At 41.0% G+C, this 17,879-nt stretch overlaps 1 protein-coding gene across 3 annotated transcripts; it reads right to left on the bottom strand.

Moving 5' to 3' along the window:
* Positions 1 to 4,342: 4,342 nt before the first annotated feature.
* POLR2D (RNA polymerase II subunit D) lies at positions 4,343 to 15,954 on the bottom strand. Of its 3 annotated transcripts, none has more exons than XM_006061558.3 (4): positions 15,798 to 15,954; positions 13,867 to 14,047; positions 7,822 to 7,917; positions 4,343 to 4,880 (listed from the first exon to the last, which is right to left on the bottom strand). In XM_006061558.3, exons 1-4 carry the CDS (start codon positions 15,868 to 15,870, stop codon positions 4,802 to 4,804), a joined length of 429 nt encoding a protein of 142 aa, XP_006061620.1. In that variant the 5' UTR covers positions 15,871 to 15,954; the 3' UTR covers positions 4,343 to 4,801. The 3 variants fall into 3 exon arrangements, with proteins under 3 accessions (XP_006061620.1, XP_044788209.1, XP_044788208.1); XM_044932274.1 differs by lacking the exon at positions 4,343 to 4,880 and adding an exon at positions 5,934 to 6,109; XM_044932273.1 differs by lacking the exon at positions 4,343 to 4,880 and adding an exon at positions 6,331 to 6,726.
* Positions 15,955 to 17,879: the final 1,925 nt, after the last annotated feature.

The raw sequence follows: 17,879 nt of genomic DNA, 5'->3' as shown, positions 1-17,879 counted from the left end.
ATGGATGTGAGAGTTGGACTGTGAAGAAGGCTGAGCACCAAAGTATTGATGCTTTTGAACTGTGGTGCTGGAGAAGACTCTTGAGAGTCCCTTGGACTGCAAGGAGATCCAACCAGTCCATTCTCAAGGAGATCAGCCCTGGGTGTTCTTTGGAAGGAATGATGCTAAAGCTGAAACTGCAGTACTTTGGCCACCTCATGAGAACAGTTGACTCATTGGAAAAGACTCTGATGCTGGGAGGGATTGGCGACAAGAGGAGAAGGGGACGACAGAGGATAAGATGGCTGGATGGCATCACTGACTCGATGGACATCTCAGTGAACTCTGGGAGTTGTTGATGGACAGGGAGGCCTGGCGTGCTGCGATTCACGGGGACGCAAAGAGATGGACATGACTGAGCAACTGATCTGATCTGGTCTGATCATTAAGTTTAGAAAGTATTGCTTTTATTGCTTCTTACGTGTCTTCTAACTTGAACATGCCTTTCAACATGGAGAACTGTTAAGTTCCCTATTAACAAGGAGAATGTATTTAGGACGTGTGTGGTCATGGGCTGGTGTTGATATGGCTCGGGAGATAGAAGCTGGTCTTAATTTAAAAGGACTTCAGTTTGAATCCAGGAATATCTGGTGCCTAAACCACATTTGTTAGTAGAATTATAAAATATAAATATCGGAACCCTTTAAAGGTAATAAATCTTGGGAGTTTTGCTTTTTAAACTCAACATACAAGTTTTTAGCCTACGTAAAATGCAGAATTATGAAAGAGGTTTTCAACACAAGATGAAGTATTCAACTTTTCACTATTCCCAAATGTTACCTTAAAACAGCCTTTATAATTTTGTCCATGAGCATTAGTAGTAAAGAGGCAGGGTTTTTTTTTTGTTTTTTGTTTTTTTTTTAAGAGGCAGGTTTTTAAAACCAGAATTTGTACCATACACAAAAACTGGACTCAGTGATGCACAGAGAGTGATACACACATTTAGCCTTCAAAACTCTGGAGACGCAATTCGGATGAATGGCCCGCCATTACTACCGCTGCTCATGTGAGCACTGTCAATCTTGCTGAAACGCTGTCAATGCTTTGCAGGATATTTGTGTTGGGAGCTAAGAGCTGTGTTATCCACTGGCTACATGTGACTATTTAAATAAATAATAAAAAAAATCTTTTTGCTGTGCTGGATCTTAGTTGCAGCACGTGGGATCCAGTTCCTTGAGCAGGGATCAACCCCGGGCCCGCTGCATTCTGAGCGTCATAGCCACTGGACCACTGGGGAGATTCTGTGACTAGTTACATTTTAAAATTTAAGACATTTACAGTGCAGTTCCTCGAGGGACACTCACCTCAAGCGCTCAAGTGCTACCAGTAGCAGGCAGCCCCCACACCGGATGGAGCAGACACACAACAGTCCTATCTGTTCCGCTGGACACGTTGCCATCTTCCACAATTCTCAGGTGTCTTCTGGGCTGCTTCTCCACCTCCACCCTGTTTCACCAAGCCCTCGCTTCCAACTGTATTGTTTCAAGTATATTTTTGCTCTCCTTGCACTCCTCACTGTCCTGAAAACAGGGGCAGTATATTTACAAAAAAACAGGGACAATGTATTTACTCAACACTTACTACTTAAGCACTCCCTCATCATTTGTCAAAGTCGCTTAGTCGTGTCCTGCTCTCTGTGACCCCATGGACTGTAGCCACCAGGTTCCTCTGTCCATGGAATTCTCCAAGCAAGAAAACTGGAGTGGGGAGCTGTTCCCTTCTCCAGGGGATCTTCCCAACCCAGGGATTGAACCCAGGTCTCCCGCATTGCAGGTGGATTCTTTTTAACATCTGAGCCACCGGGGAAGCCCATCAAGCACTCCCTCAGCGTCATGCAAAAGGAGGCACACAGAACTGCGAGACTGCAGCAGACAGAAGTGCCTTTACCCCGCTGTCACCACTCAAACATGCCGCCCGTCAGTCCCGCACTGTCCTCCTGTGATGCTGAAAGGAGACAGGAGAGCCACATGCAGATACTTCACTGCCTGTTCAGGGCCTGCACTCTGTTTAGGCCCATTTTTTTCACCCAGGGGTAGTTTTATCCAACAACTTGAGGGCAGTAGCCCCATGTGTTTCTTTGATATTTCTGTGTTTAGGTATTTAATAACGATTGATTTTATATACTGAGTTGTACCAGCACTGGGACTGATCTTTGGCCCAGAACTTTCCCCAGGAGAAATCTTAACTAAGTACCAGGAAATTCTTGTTGATGTTCTTATAAGTGCAATACGCAAACTTACAGAGGAGTGTATTTTTAAAATGCATGCTTGAACTTTTAATGAAGTCTTATGCTGCTTTAAAATGCTTCCTGGAAAATAAAGTATGACTAACGTGTTAAATGCAGGTGATGAACATACAGGTGTGATCAATGCACTAGCCTCTTAGCTCTTGTGGGCTTAGATTTAATAAAAAGCTGAAAGAATGTCACACAACCAACATACCCTGTGTTTCAATGGTCCAGGTATTTCTTTAGTTCACCCTTTTATTGCTAATGGTATTCCACTCCGTGGCTGTATCAGATCTTGCTCATCGACCCACCTGCTGGTGGACATTCAGACTGTTTCCTGTTTGGGGATATTATGAATAATGCTGTAATTATTCATACACAAGTCTTTGTGTGGGTTTCAATGTGTGGGTTTGAGAGATGAGCATAAAATAGTCATTTTTATTTTATAAGCATAAAATAGTCATTTTATGCAGCTTGTGCTTAGGCTGCACTCAGTAATGCTGTTTTTCAAGACTCAAGTTTAATAAATTTTTATAAAACCAAAATGAGTAGAACTTCAGAAAAGCTTTTTGGGTTCATTTAGCTTTCTGGTGAGGTGAGGCTTTGACAACATGACATCTTTATTTCAATGTGTCTGAATTATGCTTTTGCAAACAGTTCAAGTCTAGCGATGTTTCACAGACGATCCAAGAGCTTGTGAGGTTGCTGCTCACTGGACAGCGAGCTGCTGTCCAGGACTGGAGAGAACCAGTGCAGAAGGCACAGACCAGGCTGTGCATCTGTAACAGCACGAGGCTGCTTTTACCCATCATCCTGATGCGAGTTACTGTTTTTACATCTGCTTCGAGTTGCCTTACTGCCTGCATTCATTAGTGCCTAACTATATGCCAGGAGCTTTACACAGTGTAAAATTCTCCGGTGGCTCACCTGAGAGTATTAGGTGGGAACACCGTGGCGACGGTGGCAGGGCCCTGCTCCTGCCCCAGTGCACGTGCCTGGATTAGAGCTGGTATCTGTTTTCTGTTCCACTGCTTGGTGCCAACCATGTAACTGCCTCTTTTACAAACTAAGTCTACAGGCTTCAAAAAGTAGTCAGTTTGCGTTGTTTTCCTAGTCTGATACCGGTGCCAGTGGGTAGGCTACCAAATCCTTGCACCAACTTCTATGAAGCAAGCTATGACAGCTAACATGTACTGGGGTATAGTGTATGTCAGATACCAACAGGCTCTAAATTATTAATAATTTTCTCATTCAACTTTCAGTATCTATTACTATCCACATTTTACAATTGAGAACGCTGATGAGTCTCAAAGAAGTGAAGTTGCCAAGGATGACGAGTACTTCCTCAAATATTCCTTTAATTGAGGTATAACTGACGTTTCCTTCAAATAATGGTGACTTAGAAACCATGTCATTTCAGAAATTGAAAATAATTTATAAAAATAAGAAAATTTGATTTTTGCCTTGGAAGCTGACATAAAATGGCCTTGACTTTCTAAAGCCAACTTTGTTCTTTCCCCATCCTTATTCTTGGATCATGAAGTCAGGTGGCATCAACAAGTACTTCAAAGAAAAATCCCTGAACTGTGAAGAAAACAGGTGTATTTCCCCTCTGAAAATTGAGAGCCACAATATTTAGCTATTAAAGTGTTTTCCGTGCAACTAGTCTCAGATCGAGTGATATCACTCTAGCGGCTCAGCAAGTGGCAGGCTCCCTCCTTGCAAATCCCCGCAGAATGCCTGCTGCTGAGCAGGCGGCCAGACGCCTGGACCTGACGCCCCACGTGAGGACACTGCAAAGTGCTCCCTGCTTCACACCTGGCCTGCTAGGGAAAGTCTGAATTTGGGAGTGATGAAGTAAGCGCTTTAAGAACACATACTCCACATATACGTTGCACAAGAATCCAAGAAAAAGGTATGGTGCTTGTCCATCACAAGGCTGTGTGCTCCACAACACCCAGTGGTTACCCTCAGGACGAAAGAGGAGCTGCTTTTCTCAGAAACCCCTTTCCAGTCTCCTGGGCTAAGCACAATGATGCCAAGCCTCTACGTCTTCTCTTTAAGAATTCCAAACAGTGATATAGGTCTGCTTTAATTCTTCCTTTTGCATTTAGGTAAGACTGTTTCCCATACTAGTTTTACATGTTCTAGAAGAGCTTAAAAAACTACGAACACATTGATATTAAAACATGAAGTGTTAGGAATCAAAATAACACAAGGGCCAAAGACCATGATATGAGGCAGTCGGTAGTGCGGCTTGTATGCACATCACCCCACCTCGTCCTTCCCAGAGGCAAGCTCAGGCAGCCACGAGCAGCTACTGCAAGGCCTCTCCAGGGTTGTACAGGTCATCACTGGCCAACAGTCAAGCTTGAAATAGCAACCTAAACCAAGACGAAGCACTGGGTTGTTCTATCCAAAGGAAGGCCAAGTGTCTTCTGCAACAGAGTTTCTGTGCGAGTCAGCCCTAGACTGAGCCAGCGGCGCTGTGCTGGGGATGTGACGTGGGTCCCCAGCAGCAGTGGTATCTGGAGATTAATACTGAAAGCTACGCTTGGTCTGGATGTCATCAAGAATCTGCTGTAGCTCCTCATCTTCAAACCGCCCCTCCAGGCTACAAGAAGAAAACCGAGAGTGAGTGTCAGCAGCTGGCAGTGCTCCCAGCCTCCTCTCTCGTAGCTGCGGATCTTGGAGCGCTGCTGGCTCCCCTCCGCTCACCCCTGAACACTGGCACCTTTACGTTTCAACTCAATTTCCTTCCTTTCCTTTGAAACATTATCAAGTATTTCAAATACATAAAAGGTATAGAATTATTATCCCTAGTTGACTCAGTAATAAATATTGACAGACACAAATCAATGGTTCTCTGTGGGCTCCCCTACTCCAAAACCTTCTCTTCCTTCCCTAGGAGTAACAATCATCCTAAATTTGGCATTCATTACCCCTACATATATTTTTATACTTACTACTGTATACATGAATGTACCTATAAGCAATACATAGCACTGTTTTTAAACTATAAGAAACAGCACTGTTATGTATCCTTCTGCAATTTTTTCACTCAACGTTCATTCTGGCATATGGTGACATTATCTCACATTGTTCTAGTTCACTTATTTTTTTCACTGCTGTATAATAAACATTGCACGACTGCACAGATTTATTTATCCAGTCTTGCAGACTGAAGACTGTTGGCAAGTTTCCACTATCACTAATAATGCAGCAATATACACTGGAATGCATGTCTCCTTTTGAACTATGTTTGACCTGCTTTTAGGACACATACCCAGGAATGAATTTTGGGGTCATGGGGTGTATTTAACTTTACTAGATGTAGCCAAATTATTCTTCAAATTGACTGTATAAATCTGTACTCCTATCATCAGTGGACCAGAGTTTCAGCTGTTTCACATTTTTGCCCACAACTGGTATGCTGTAAAAACATTGGTCTTACTACAAAAGCACTCATTCTCCTGGGCTGGCCACAGAGTTTGGTTTTTTCCTTAAGATGGCTCTATTAGCACTTACTTGTCTTTAATTTCATTCAAAACAATTTTATTAGACTACATTGTGACAGCTGTCATATCAGCATGCATTAAAAAAACTTATCAGAATTGGTGAATTTTTGTGTCATTTCAATACGGAAGACAGAAGAAAAAAAGCAACATTTTTGGCCTATTATGCTTTAATTCAAGAAAGGTAAAAACACACCTGAAGTGCAAAAAAAGATTTGTGCAGTGTATGGAGAAGGTGCTGAGACTGACTGAATATGTCAAAAGTGGTTTCTGAACTTTTGTGCTGGAGACTTCTTGCTGGACGATATCCCACAGTCAGACAGAACAGCTGAAGTTGATAGCAATGAAATCAACACAATAATTGAGAAAACAATCAATGCTATACCACGCAGGAGATAGACAGCCAACACACTCAAAATATCTGAATCAAGCATTGAAAATCATTTGCACCAGCCTGGTTATGTTGATTGCTTTGATGTCTGGGTTCTACATAAGTTATGCAAAAAAAACCAAACCAAACCCTTCTTGACCGTATTTTCTGTGCAATTCTCTACATGAATATAACAAAAACATTTCGTTTTAAAAACAAAGTTTGAAAGGTGATGAAAGTGAATACTGTACAATAATGCAGAATGGAAGAGATCCTGGGGCAAGCAAAATGAATCACCACCAACATGCCAAAGGCCAATCTTCATCCAAAGAAGGTGGTGATGTATACATGGTGGCATCGGAAGGGAGTCCTCTATTACGAGCTCTTTCTGGAATAGATCCCAATTAGATCAACCGAAAGCAGCGCTTGACAAAAAGTGTCAGGAATTAGTCCACAGAAAATGCATAATCTTCTATCAGGATACCGCAAGACCAAATGTTTCTTTGACAACCAGGAAAAAACTGTTATAGCTTGGTTGGGAAGTTTTGATTCATCCACCATATTCATGGGAGCCTCTGGATGAAGGTGAAAGAGAAGAGTGAAAAAGCTGGCTTAAAACTCAACATTCAAAAAACAAAGATCATGGCATCTGGTCCCATCACTTCATGGCAAATAGATGGGGAAACAATGGAAACAGTGAGAGACTTTATTTTCTTGGGCTCCAAAATTACTGCAGATTGTGACTGCAGCCATGAGATTAAAAGACACTTGCTCCTTGGAAGAAAACCCATAACAAACTAGAGAGTATTAAAAAGCAGAGACATTATTTTGTTGACAAAGGTCCACATAGTCAAAGCTATGTTTTTTCCAGTAGTCACGTATGAATGTGAGAGTTGGACCGAAGGAAGACTGAGCGCCGAAGAACTGATGCTTTTGAACTGTGGTGTTAGAGAAGACTCTTGAGAGTTCCTTGGACTGCAAGGAGATCAAACCAGTCAATCCTCAAGAAAATCAGTCCTGAATAATCATTGGAAGGACTGATGCTGAAGTTCCAATACTTTGGCCACCTGATGCGAACAGCTGACTCATTAGAAGAGACCCTGATGCTGGGAAAGATCGAAGGTAGGAGGAGAAAAGGACAGCAGAAGATGAGATGTGGTTGGATGGTGTCATCGACTCAACGGACATGAGTTTGAGCAAGCTCCAGGAGACGGTGAAGGACAAGGAAGCCTGGCTTGCTGCATCCTTCCATGGGGTTGCAAAAAGTCCAACACGACTAAGCGACTGAAAACAAATTCACCAGACACTGAACTTTCAGATTTCCATTTATTTCGGTCTGTACAAAATTCTATTAATGGAAAAAATTTCAATTTTTTCCTCTTCAACAGAAGAAGGTAAAAGGAACCTGGAACAGTTCTTTGATCAAAAAGATAAAAAGTCTGGGAAGATGGAATTATGAAGTTGCTTGAAAAATGGCAGAAGGTAGTGGAACAAAATGGCGAATACGTTTTTCAATAAAGTTCTTGATGAAAATGAAAAATGTGTTTTATTTTTACTTTTAAAACCAAAGGAATTTTTTGGCCAACGATATCACACAGCTTTTAAACACAGTAATTCTACTTGTAGGAATCTATTCAACATACACAGAACTTTTCACCACCAGTACTAACCTTGGGATCAGAGCCTTGGACTCCTCAGCAGTCTCTGGACAAAGGTTGGCTAAACAGGCCAACTCAAACTTATGAAGCTTCTTCTGGAGCAGCAAGCTGATCATAGGGGAGAAATAGCAAAAATAGCCAAATGATGAATAAGAAAAAGTGGATGAAATGTAGCTAGCAAGGAAGAGAAGAATGTAAAGCATCTGCAATCTTTCCATTAAGATTAGGTTTGCTGCAAAACCCCACTTTCAAATCAATTCATGTTCCTGTTTCTCTTCCTGGAGAGCAGGAAGCTATGAATCAGGCAAAGACAATAAAAGTAACCTGAGCACACCTAAGCAGAGGATTCTTGTGATAAAAACTTACGAAAAAAATGCTCTCTACCTGGAGGAGCATACCATCTTTCCCCCAAGAATTTATTTTGTTGCTTTCTGCTCTTCCTACCACTGTTCTTTGCTTCCTTTGTTATTATGTCTTAACACACGACGTTAAATTTCCCTGATCTATTAGGCATTTTGACTTGGAGGAAATTCTTTTTTAAAAAAAGTTTTTCTTTATTTTTGGCCACATTGAATGGATTGCAGAATCTTAGTTCTTTGACCAGGGATCGAACCCAGGCCCTCTGCAGTGAAAAGTGCAGAGTCCTAACCACTAGGCCACCAGGGAATGCCTCAAATTCTCTTTTACATGTATCTAAGAAATGAATACAGGCATATCTTACTTTGTACAAATCTGTGTATAAGATGCATCTTATTTTAAACGTATTTCTAGTTCAAACTGTAAAAAAGCACATCATTAATACAAATCATATCCTGGATTCTCATACATCTATATTTTCTAAAAAGATAATATCATTTTAGTAGAATATTTTATCAAGACATCAACTATACATTAAATTTTCTAAACGTTAAAAAATATTTATCTATTTATTTTTTCTGCAATGGGTGTTCGTTGCTGCACGTGTGCTTTCTCTAGTTGGAGCGAGCGAGGGCTACTCTCTGCCTGTGTGCCCCGGCTTCTCACTGCATCAGCTCCTCTCGGTGGAGCATGGGCTGGAGGGCGCACTCAGTAGCTGTGCCGTGTGCAATCAGCTGCCCCTCGGGCGTGTGGACTCCTCCCCAACCAGGGGTCAAACCAGTGTCCCATGCACTGACAGGCAGATTCTTAATCACTGGACCACCAGGGAGATCAAACTGCTTAAAACAGAGGTTGTCCATGGTAAATTAGGTTTCAGAAAGGACCTGTTTTAAAAAATCTTATTTTTGGCTGTGCTGTGCGGCATGCAGCTTCTTAGTTCCCTGACCAGGAATCTAACCTGCATCCTCAGCAGTGAAAAAACAGAGTTTCAACCACTGGACTGCCTGTGAAACCCTTGATTATCTCATCAGACAAAAACATTTACTGTCCTTATCACTTGATTACAAGTCTACTAGTTATTATACAAAATTGAGAACATAAAGAAAGAAAAATGTCACCTATATTACTACCTAAACAAAACCAACATTACCATCTTAGTAAACCATTCCAAACATCTTCCTATGTTTTAGAAATAAACTCACTCATTCTATTGTGTAACTTTTGGTCACCTAATAAAGCTATTTTCATTTCGTAAAGAAAAACTTACACAGGTTCATAATGTAGTATATATATGTATATGAAGGAGTTTGTTTGTAAAATGAACACATGCTCATTTATAACAAACACCCCCTCAAAAAAACCCACCCAATATAGGAAAATGACCTGAAATTCTACCCAGAAATAACTAGTGCTAACATATTCATGGAGATCCTCTTCCCCTTCTCTACATAATTTAAAAAAAAAAAAAAAAGAAATCATAACAAATGTTTTTCTGTAACCGGCCTTTTTTGACTCAACAATACAGCCACTGTCTTCCACATTTTACACACGTACCTTTTCCTTCGACTTGGCATTCAACGGTTGTGTCTTAATTTATACAGCAAACGTCCTGCTCTTGAACACTTCCACTGCTTCCAATGATTCATCATTTTGAATAACGCATTCTGAACATCATTGTAAATGCATACTTCTTTATGTATCTGATTACTGTGTGTTTTAAAGATACATTTCTGGAAGCAGAATTACTCAGTCAAAAATATGACTGTCCGGAAGGCGTCTGAGAGACAGTGCCCTAAAAGAGCTTTGCCATTACACACTCCACCAGCAGTAAAAGGCGGCGCCTGTTTCCCTTCCTTCTTACACTAGGTTTCCCATTCTTTGTTTGTTTGGCTTAAAACAACTTATCACTTCACTTCAGGAGGCCAGAAGTCTGAAATTAAGATGTTGTCAGGGTCGTGCTCTTCCTGAAGCCTCTAGGAGAGAAGCTGTTTCCTGCAGTTTCTTAGCTTCCGGTGCCACTGACAAGCCTTGGTGCTCCTTGGCTTGTAACATGACAACCATTCTCGGCTTGCACTGTCATATGGTATTTTCCCTGTCATACTCTTCTTATGAGGGTAACAGTCATACTGGATTAGAATCCACTTTAACTGAATATGACCTCATCCTGATTTTCTGCAAAGATTCTATCTCCATAAGAAGACACATTCACAGGTACTGGGGATTTAGTGCTTCAGCATCTTTTGAAGGGACACATTTCAACCTATAACATGGTCCAAAGGGGAGAGGTTTGGTCTCAGATGGTTCCAAAAGAACTAGTCACTGGGGAGGCTTCAAAAACATTAGTCAAAGACCCAGGCCTATTGAGGAATGGGTCAAGAATGAAGAGGGCTTCCCAGGTGGCTCCAGCGGTAAAGAATCTGCCTGTCAGTGCAGGAGACGTGGATGGTTTCCCATTCTTTTAAAATCTGCTTAGCCATTTTAGCATTTCTTTGACTTCCTTGAAGATGAGCATTACTTCATATGAATTAGACAGTCATTTGAAGTTGTGATATAAATCTAGTCATTAAAGACTAAGTTCATTTTTATAAACTGGGTGTCATCTCTTACTTTTTAGAGCTCTTAACATTAAGGATTATCAATCCTTTCCCAGTTTACTCATACTTATATTTTAAGTATGGCAGTTTATTGATATAAGGAGGTTTAAAGATATTTATTGCAAATTCATTTACTTATTCAACTAGAAACTAGTTAGTGCCTTTAATGAAATTTACAGTGATGAATACGATCAAGTCCTTGCTCTTGCAAAGCTTATAGCCAACTAGAGTTTATCAACCTTCCCCACATATAAAGTCCTACTAACCACAGCCAAAACTGTACACTCACTCATGTTATCACATAGTACTTTCATGCATCATAGTTTACATTTACGTTCTTAATTTCTAAAGAAACCAGTTGGAATAAGGTATACAGAGTTAAAACTCTGTTTTAAAATATTTTCCCACTAACTTAGCATGCCACCTTTGTCATATACTGGAATCATATAAAATATAATAAATTTGGATTTGACTCTGTTCCTTAATTTCCTATTCTGTCCCAATGATCTATCCTCACACCAAAGCGTCACTATTTTAACTACTGTCGTTTTTTAATGACGTCCTATAGGGCAAATTCCCTTTTATTTTTTTAAATTTTTTCCTGACAATTCTCACAAATTTAAGATCTTTTGGGGGGTATTCATTTATTTATTATTATTTATTTTTCACTGCTGAGAATGTCTTTTTCTCGGCACCATTTTAGATAGACTGTGCTACTCACTGGTAGGATTCAAATAATCAGTCTTGCCTCAGCCACTATGATCTATTACCATCTCATCTTAGTTGAATTATATGGCAAATTAAGCTTTATCATGAGCATATTTGAGAGAGAGAGAGAGAGAGAGTGTGTATGTGTGTTTGTCTGTGTGTAGGCTTCTCAGGTCGCTCAGTGATTAAAGAATCTTCGACTGCCAATGTTGGGAAGACCCTCTGGAGTAGGAAATGGCAATCCACTCCAGTATTCTCACCTGGAAAATTCTAGGGATAGAGGAGCCTGGAGGGCATATATACATCAATTCCCTTGAGGATTCAGAATGGCACTAAATGTATACATTAATTTGAAGATAAATGACATCTTTATAGTATTAAGACCTTTTATTTGTGAATGTTTAAGTCCACCTTCATTTACTCATTTTTTGGGTCAAACAAGTAGCAGTTTTGTATGAAACATTTTCCCCATGAATACACTCACACTTTTCACAACAGTCTATACTTCACATAGTTTTATCACTTCATCTTCTGTGCATTTAACTATTTTTTTTTTTTTGGCTGCACTGAGCAGCTTATGGGATCTTAGTTCCCCAACCAGAGACTGAACTGAGTTGTTGCAGTGGAAGGACTGAGTCCTAACCAATAGATCGCCAGGGAACTCCCTCTGCACATTTAACTTATGTGACCATCCTTCAATTTCATTTTCTATCATAATTTTTAATGACAATATAGGAGTCAATCAAATGGATTTACCACAATTTATTTAATTACTACTGAACATTTAAGTTGTTTTTCACCTTTGACTACTATAATTCTCTGAAGAGTCTGAATATATACATCTTTTTGTTCATCTGCTTTTCCTTAGGACAGTTACTTCTCAAACATTTTCACAGGAGTGGAGCAAACAAGCACCCCAAGGCAACCTGGGGGCATGACTTTCTGCAACTGCAAGGATTGAAGTCTCATGATTTAATTCAAGAACTCATATACATTTTTTGTTTTACTTCACAGTATACTGGTATCTGCTTGCTTTAATGTAGAAATGTATTAAATCATGTACTATCAAATAAAACTGATACTTCAAGAAAGAGATGCTACCCAGTTTACAAAAATGGACTTATCCAGTGGCTCAATTTGTATCAAACTTCAGGTGACTATCTAATTCATACAAATAAAGTTCATCCCCAAGGAAATGAAAGAAACGTTAAAATAGCTCTTGTTTTCTCTGGGGCCTCCTGTATGCTCTGGCATCTCACTGTTCCCAGAGCATATCCAACTTAATTTGAGAAGTAATGCCTTAGGGAGAATAAAGGCTAAAAACCGATCACTGTTTGAATGGCAAAGATCCAAAAGAATAATCCAAATTTATGCTTGTTTGTTTATTTATTGGCCATGCCATTAAGCATGTGGGCTCTTGGTTCTCTGACCAGGGCTGGAACCTGGGTCCCCTGCATCAAAAGGCGAATTCTTTTTTTTTTCTCATTTATTTTTTTTTATTTTTTAACTTTACAATATTGTATTGGTTTTGCCATATATCAACATGATCCAAAAGGCAAATTCTTAACCATTGGACCTCCAGGGTAGTCCCTCTTGCTACGTTAATGAATATAATTATATATTAATTATATAATTAATATATTTATTGTGTATCATACACAGATATATTAATAATATATAATAATAAATTATACATAATATTATATATTATATAATATTATATATAATTATATAATAATATATTCCACCAGGATAATTCCCTGGTGGTCCAGTGGTTAATACTCCACACTTTATACTTCCACTGTAGGGAGCGTGGGTTCGATCCCAGCTTGGGGAACTAGATTTCACACGCAAAGGGGCAACTAAAGGGATCTGCCACAACTACTGAGCCTTATACTCTGGGGCCTGCAAGTCACAGTGAGAGAGAAGCCTGCACGCTGCAGTGAAGAGCTGATGTGCAGACCCTAAGACCTGACACAGACAAATAAATAAATAGATAGGTATTCCAAAAAAGCACAGCAATATCTCTAGGACCTATCAGGTGAATGATAAATAAATAAGTCCACTCTATTTAAAACATAACAGGGCTGTGTGCTTGTGACGTGTATGTATATGAATTCATGGAATAAGCTCTGGAGGGCTAGCAACAAACTTTTGACAGTAGTCACTCTGCAGGGAGGTAAGTGGGATTTGGGGAACAGAAGAAGTAGGCAAGGAGGATTTTGGCCTAACAAGCTACTTTAAATTTTGTCAAAGACATAATTTTACTTGCATGAATCATACGGACGATGCCATGAGGTAGTGGGGGGTGGGGTGGGTGAGTGGGCATGGTGGTGGCGGCAGTATTCTGCATGCATGTCCAACAGTCTGGGTTAGTAAGAACTTTCTTTCCACTCACCTACGGACACTGGCAATGGTCTCTCTGTTTTTGAAACGACTGAAACGGGCAGTGTAATTTAAAGTTTTCATGAAGACCTCGGAAAGTTCCTGCTCATCCTCTGCGCTCTCATTCTGCTGCTTTCGATGCTCAAGAAGCATATGAACTTCCGAATTCAGAAGCGTCTCAGCTGTTTCAAACTCTATTTGCAAGAAGCATAAATGTCAACTGAAAATATTTCTCCCCAAGTCAGCTTCTAAATGTTCATTTGCCTTAGTGACTATCAGCAAATTTCTGACCCTGCAGAAATCCAGAGGCTTCACATCCTACAACTGCACAGTGTTCAAACAAACAAAACACCTTAAATAAAAAGAACCGAGACAAAACCCAGGTACCAAAAACTGGTTTATCATGAAATTCAGAAAACCACCTACCTCTCAGTTATCACACCTTAAAAAAGAAAACAAACATACGTGTCCATTATACCTACAACGTCCGTGACGCTGTCCTCAGAAATATTTCACCCTGAGTCTGTGAAATACAATACTGAAAGCAATCTCTATATACATTAATAAATAGAATTATGGTACAACCATTAAGTGGGCTTCCCTGGTGGCTTAGTGGTAAGGAATCCACCTGCCAATGCAGGAGACCTGGGCCTGATCCCTTGGTGGGGAAGATGCCCTGGAGAAGGAAATGGCAACCTACTCCTGTATTCTTGCCTGGGAAATTCCATGGACAGAGGAGCCTGGTGGGCTACAGTCCAAGGGGTCGCAAAAGAGTTGACATAACAACTTTGCGACTGAACACCATCACCACCCATCAAGTACTATCTAGTCCTTTAAAAGAATAGAACAGTTCTACACAATTTATGATTTCTATAGCATAATCCTATTTTTGCAAAGAATAAAGGGTATATGTATAAGTATATATTTATAAATAAGCGTGGTTTGGAAGGATAAACACTAAATTATTTATAGTTGTTTGGGTGAAAAGGTGCGAACTTTAATGTTTTACTCTGCATATATTATGGCAATTTTTTTTTAAAAAGGAGGGTACTGTTAAAGTTTCCCCCACTTTGTTGTTACTGTTCACTAACTTCGTGTTTTTCAGTACCTGTAAGATATATTTTGAAGTCTTAAGCTACTTATTTTGGGTTTTTAAATTACACATTAAGTCCATCACACAGTACAGAAGTTCCCTGATAGCAAACCGTGCTTTACTCCCTGCCATCTGACAAAGATTCTCTTCTCTCATTACCAAACTCTGGCCAGGCTCCTGCGCGCCCTTTTCTCGACTAGGACTCAAGGTTGTTCCACCAAGACTTGAAGAAAACACTAACACGATTTCTAACAGCTCAAGGCTGCATCCCTGGGATGACTCTTGCTCCTTGACAATGGCTGCGTATGAAAACTGAAGGCTGTCAAAATAATTTGTTTGTTCCCGACAACATCTGAAGATAGGGCCCCTGTCGCACAGCCCAGAGCGAAGGGTGTGGGAGGGAAGGAGCCTAACCCCATAACTACCAGTTAACAAACCCAAATGAGCTTCAAACGGACCAACCCCCGCTTCTCGTAATTTTTTATTTCCCTATGAGCCCCTGCTCACCCCTCTCCCTCTTCCTTCATTCTCCCTTTAAAATGCCCAGTCACCTTTGTACAAATCCAAGTCTAGATGATTCCACGCTTCACGCTTTTCCCTACTGCGATAGTATATTAATGATTAAAACCTGCCATTACCCCTTTCGTGTTTGCTTTATTTTTGACACAACCGTCTAGCACTTAAAACAACTTAAACACGAACAAGAGGCCACCCGGAGCGATGTGGAGTTGGGCGCCGACGGCTCCAGGGCTGCCGGTGTGGCCTCCAGCCGGCCAGTCTCCGCGGTACCGTGCCCACACGGCCCGCACCCTCCTCCTCCGCGCCCTTCGCCACGCCTGCCCAGGCCGCACCTTTGGGAAAGATGAGTTGTGATGCGTCCTCCTCTACATCTCCAGAGCGCGGATCGCTACCGCCTGCCGCCATCCTGTCGCCGAGAACCAGTACCCACGCTGTCGGAAACGGAAGCTCTTTCCGGCCGCCGCCACGGAAGGGGCGTGTTCTTGGAGACGGGGCGGGGCCCCACTGGAGATGGGCGGGCCGCGATGGATGGGCGAGACTACCACGGGGTGGGCGGGGCCAAGGGACCTAGCGGCCTCAGGCGCGAGCGGAGAGGGGCCAGAGCGGTGGGGTCTTGCAGGTCTCTGGAAGTGCCGTGGCAGGGTGGCGTATCCTGCGGCCGCGGCAGGAGAAAACCGTCACTTTCTTCCACAGTAGGTCCTTCGCCGCGAGTCGTGGGGACTGCTCACTTGGCATTTCTGAGCCTCAGCTATCTTACCTGTGAAGTGTGGATGAGGATACCGGTTTCCAGGGCGCAGGGGAAAGATTAGATGGGATGCAGGAACGCGCTGACCGACCCAAGGATCTCTGGTTGATGGGAAGCTGGGTAGGTGACTCTGAAAACATTCAGTGTAATTCCTCCAATGCCTCAAAGCGTTTAAAATGTTTGATTTGTAGTGGATTTTTTCCAATACTTCTGAACATGTGGATAGTGATATTGAGAAGCCTGTTGGAACATTTGGATGATAGAGTAAGTAAGCAAATGAAAAATGATTCTGTTTCCAACTTGAGAGAAAACAGATGGTTGTACAATGAAGGAAATAACCATAGTGCACTGCTTGGCTCAGAAATGAACCATCTATAAGTATATAAACTGTTCACAAAAAATGAAGATATTACCAGACAAGGGTATGCATCTGTATTCCTTTGATTTATAATTCCTTTAAATTATAATTTATAAAGTTAATTTGCCTTGTATATGTGTTTCCAAAAGAAATGTATCAGGTGAATTAGTGGTAGGTTATATAGTGCTGGCAGGGCTTATTACTGCTTCAAAGTGCTTTCCTACACAGTTCATTAGAGCCGCAGACCAATGCCCAGAGAAGTCTGGGAGCATGCCCCAGCTGGGTATGGGATACAGTCTTGAGCTCAGTGTAGGCCCCCTTCTCCCATCTATCCATCCAACAGGCTTTTGCAGAGCACCTACCTACTCCTTAACTGGACCTTAACATTTGCTGGCCCCAGTACTAGCCAGATAACCTAACACACAGCAGGAAGTCAACAGAAGAGAGAAAAAAGGAGAACAACAAATAATCCACACTGATGTTTCACAGGCTGTTTTGTCCACATTTTCATTCAGGAAACCATTATAAACACGTAAGTGCAAGGCACTGAATTTAAAAAGATGAATCAGTCCTAGAGCCGTACCAAAGAAGAGCTCACTAAGAGTAGCTCATGCAAGATCTGGACTTAATTTCCATCATAAAAGAGAGTGACAGAAGATACAGAGAAAGAGATCATTAAGTTCCTCAAGAGCTACTATGGTTCTTTGTACTGTATTGGCTCAGAGTCAAGTTCTTCAACCAGCCCAGTGAGTGCCTTTCAAAGGCAGATATTCAAGCCAAGGTCACAGACCCTAGATTTATCTGGAAGCAGATTTAGAGCAGACTTGGAGCACCTCCTCCATCCTTACAAGAACTCTGATTTCTGACCACATGGCTTAGTTAACATTTCTCAAACAACAGAATGGTTAAAATGGCAAATTTTATATGTGAGTCCATGGGGTCAGAGAGTCAGATGTAACTAACACTTCTATATTTTACTACCACAAAAAAAACAACAAAGACATGGATTTCCATGCCGTTTAACTACAGGTGGTATTACAAACATGAAATACTACTCTAGAACCATAATTTCTCTTGAAGGAACAAAATTCCTCTCACACACTCCAGAGTTATTACCCCAGTCGGTTTAGATCAGTTGTAATCTATTTCCAAAATCATCTAACCCTGATAATGTACACCTGTGGCCAAGAATCAGGGATTAGGATCTGGGTATCTTAAAAAAAATTACATCCATGCAAATAATTTCAGCCAAAGACTAACAATATCAGTATATGAATGTAAAGTGTGAAGTTATTCCTTGCTATTTTCTCC

This window comes from Bubalus bubalis, chromosome 2 (genome assembly GCF_019923935.1).
Source record: "Bubalus bubalis isolate 160015118507 breed Murrah chromosome 2, NDDB_SH_1, whole genome shotgun sequence".
Lineage (NCBI taxonomy): Eukaryota > Metazoa > Chordata > Mammalia > Artiodactyla > Bovidae > Bubalus > Bubalus bubalis.
Note: the sequence above shows the minus strand (reverse complement) of the source record. Positions and strands in the feature narration are given on the sequence as shown.

Bases quoted from the DNA above. Each gene is read 5' to 3' on its own strand.
- POLR2D (XM_006061558.3), bottom strand. From the start codon at position 15,870: ATGGCGGCAGGCGGTAGCGATCCGCGCTCTGGAGATGTAGAGGAGGAC. The intron at 7,918-13,866 runs GTGAGTGGAAAG...CCCTATGATCAG, and splicing joins ACCATTGCCAGTGTCCGTAG to CTTGCTGCTCCAGAAGAAGC. The intron at 4,881-7,821 runs GTTAGTACTGGT...TTCTTCTTGTAG, and splicing joins TCCAAGGCTCTGATCCCAAG to CCTGGAGGGGCGGTTTGAAG.